At 45.7% G+C, this 2,477-nt stretch overlaps 1 protein-coding gene across 1 annotated transcript in view; it reads right to left on the reverse strand.

Annotated features, from left to right (window-relative positions):
• The window catches only part of LOC101853105 (sodium- and chloride-dependent glycine transporter 1), a gene marked incomplete at its 5' end in the record, with an annotated part of 26,977 nt that overhangs the window by 20,515 nt on the left and 3,985 nt on the right, over positions 1 to 2,477 (reverse strand). Inside the window, 1 exon segment of the mRNA XM_013085607.2 lies at positions 2,155 to 2,373. Within this exon segment, the coding sequence (XP_012941061.1) occupies positions 2,155 to 2,373 (219 nt within the window).

Raw genomic sequence — 2,477 nt, forward strand, 5'->3', positions numbered from 1 at the left:
GTCTTTTTGAGTTATTAAGACCATGAGATCAGAAACCAAATCTTCCTTCTATCTGCTCTATCAAAACCGTAAGATTATTCGGAGTCGTTATCAAGATATTCAAAGAGTTGCAAACGAAAAAGCTTGACATGTTGTGAAAAACCTTTTTTTTTCCTTTTTAAATCACATCAAATTTCTCCAAACTTGGTAGTGAGCAGATAGAACTGTGTAGTAATTCAAGGGTACCGATCTGTGTTGACATTTCTTGTATGGCGTTGCTGAGATACCATAGGTAGTGATAAGAATGAATATCTCTCGTGTGTCAAGAGAAGTTGAGGCTTTTCATACTGCCGGGGGAATCAGCACGTTTGGGTGTCTGTCGTCTAACGTCTGACGTCCATACATATATTACGAGTTGGAACGATGACAGGTTAAAAAAAGGAGGCAAGAGGTATGTGTGTGTGTGTGTGTGTGTGTGTGTGTGTGTGTGTGTGTGTGTGTGTGTGTGTGTGTGTGTGTGTGTGTGTGTGTGTGTGTTGGGGAGAGGGGGAGGGATTAGAAGAAAAGTGTGATGTGTGAGAATTGAGGAAACAGGCTTGTCTGAAGTTAACAGAATAAAGTAAGATTGGACAAGGGAAATGCGTAGTAGGACAATAAAACGTATTGTTGTTCGGTTGTTGTTGGGGGTTTTTTTTGACAGGTATATTACACCCCCCCCCCCTCCATCCACACAATTTAACTCATTAAGGAGGTGGGCTTTGATCCTGCCTGCTAGGATCAACCCTGGCTGAGAGGGATACAAAGTCCAACCAGCAAGAAGACTGAGATACTCGATGGAAAATCTCCCCACGAGGGAATGGAACTTGGGTCTCTTTCGTGTGACAGTGATGAGCCTAACCACTACAACGCATACGCCGGACAGAATTTATAGAAGAGGATCAGGTGTAATCTTACAATGTGTCACACCTTTAGACAAAAACACAGAATTATAGAGAGACAAACTAATTACAAACACTGACAGAAAAACAGAGATAAAGACAGAGGGAGGTGGTGAGACAGGGGTGGGAAGGGGAGGGAGGGTGGAATGGGGGGAAAAGGCACAGACAGACAGACAGACTGACTGACTGGCTGACTGACTGACTGACTGACTGATTGGCTGACAGATTTTCACAGAGACAGAGACAAAAACGGAGACAAGGACAGGGAACAGGGACAGATACAGGGGCAGACAGAGAAAGAAAAAGTGGATGAAAGGGAACCAGACAGAAAGAGAAGTAGAGAAAAAAGAGTTCGTCACATATACAAGAAGACACCAGTAAGGACAGCTGAAACTTCAACAAAACGACCCATAACGTCAATAATAACAACAACAACAACAGCAGCAGCAACAACAACAACAACAGCAACAACGACAACGACACCTACGACAACAACAATACACTACCACCACCACAACAACAACAACAACAACAACAACAACACACCACCCCCACAACAACCACCACCACCACAACAACCACCCCCACCACCACCACCACCACCACAACAACAACAACAACAACAACAACAACAACGACGACGACGACAACAATAACTCCCCCATGGTGTAGTTGATGGCGTCTGTCTCCGTCATGTTGCCAAAATCAGGTTGTCCCGTGATGCACCACTAACAACAGCAACGACAGCGACAACAACAACGACAGCAACAACAACCAGCACCACAACAACAACAACAACGACAACAACAACAACAGCACCACCACCACAACAACAACAACGACAACAACAACAACGAGGACGGCAACTCACTCAATAACCGAACACCACCACAACAACAACCTCAACGACAACAGCAACAACAACAACAACAACAACAACAACAACAACAACTCACTCATGGTGTAGTTGATGGCGTCAGTCTCCGTCATGTTGCCAAAATCGGGTCGTCCCGTGATGCACCACTAACAACAGCAACGACAGCAACAACAACCAGCACCATCACCACAACAACAACAACGACAACAACAACAACGAGGACGGCAACTCACTCAATAACCGAACACCACCACCACCACCACCACCACCACAACAACAACAACAACAACAACAACAACAACAACAACAACAACAACCACAACCACAGCGACAACAGCAACAACAACAGCAATAACTCACTCATGGAGTAGTTGATGGCGGCAGTCTCCGTCATGTTCCCGAAGTCAGGTCGCCCAGTGATGCAGTTGGGCGTGTTCCAAGAGTTCCCGCAGGTGGACCAGGGCAGGTCGCCGTCAAGGGAGATGAGAGCGTTGAGCAGGTAAAAGATGCCGTACATGACGATCACTTGGTAGTACAGCGACACCATGCCAGAGATCATCACCATGGCAATGCCCAGGCCTGGTGGGTGGAAATTTTTTTTTTTTAGTTTTTAGTTTAGTTTTAGTAAGGTTTCTCGACGCTCGCAACCGCATAAGGTTATATTATGAGCCTCAAGGGGGGGT

Source organism: Aplysia californica, unplaced genomic scaffold (genome assembly GCF_000002075.1).
Source record: "Aplysia californica isolate F4 #8 unplaced genomic scaffold, AplCal3.0 scaffold00389, whole genome shotgun sequence".
Classification (NCBI taxonomy): Eukaryota; Metazoa; Mollusca; class Gastropoda; order Aplysiida; family Aplysiidae; genus Aplysia; species Aplysia californica.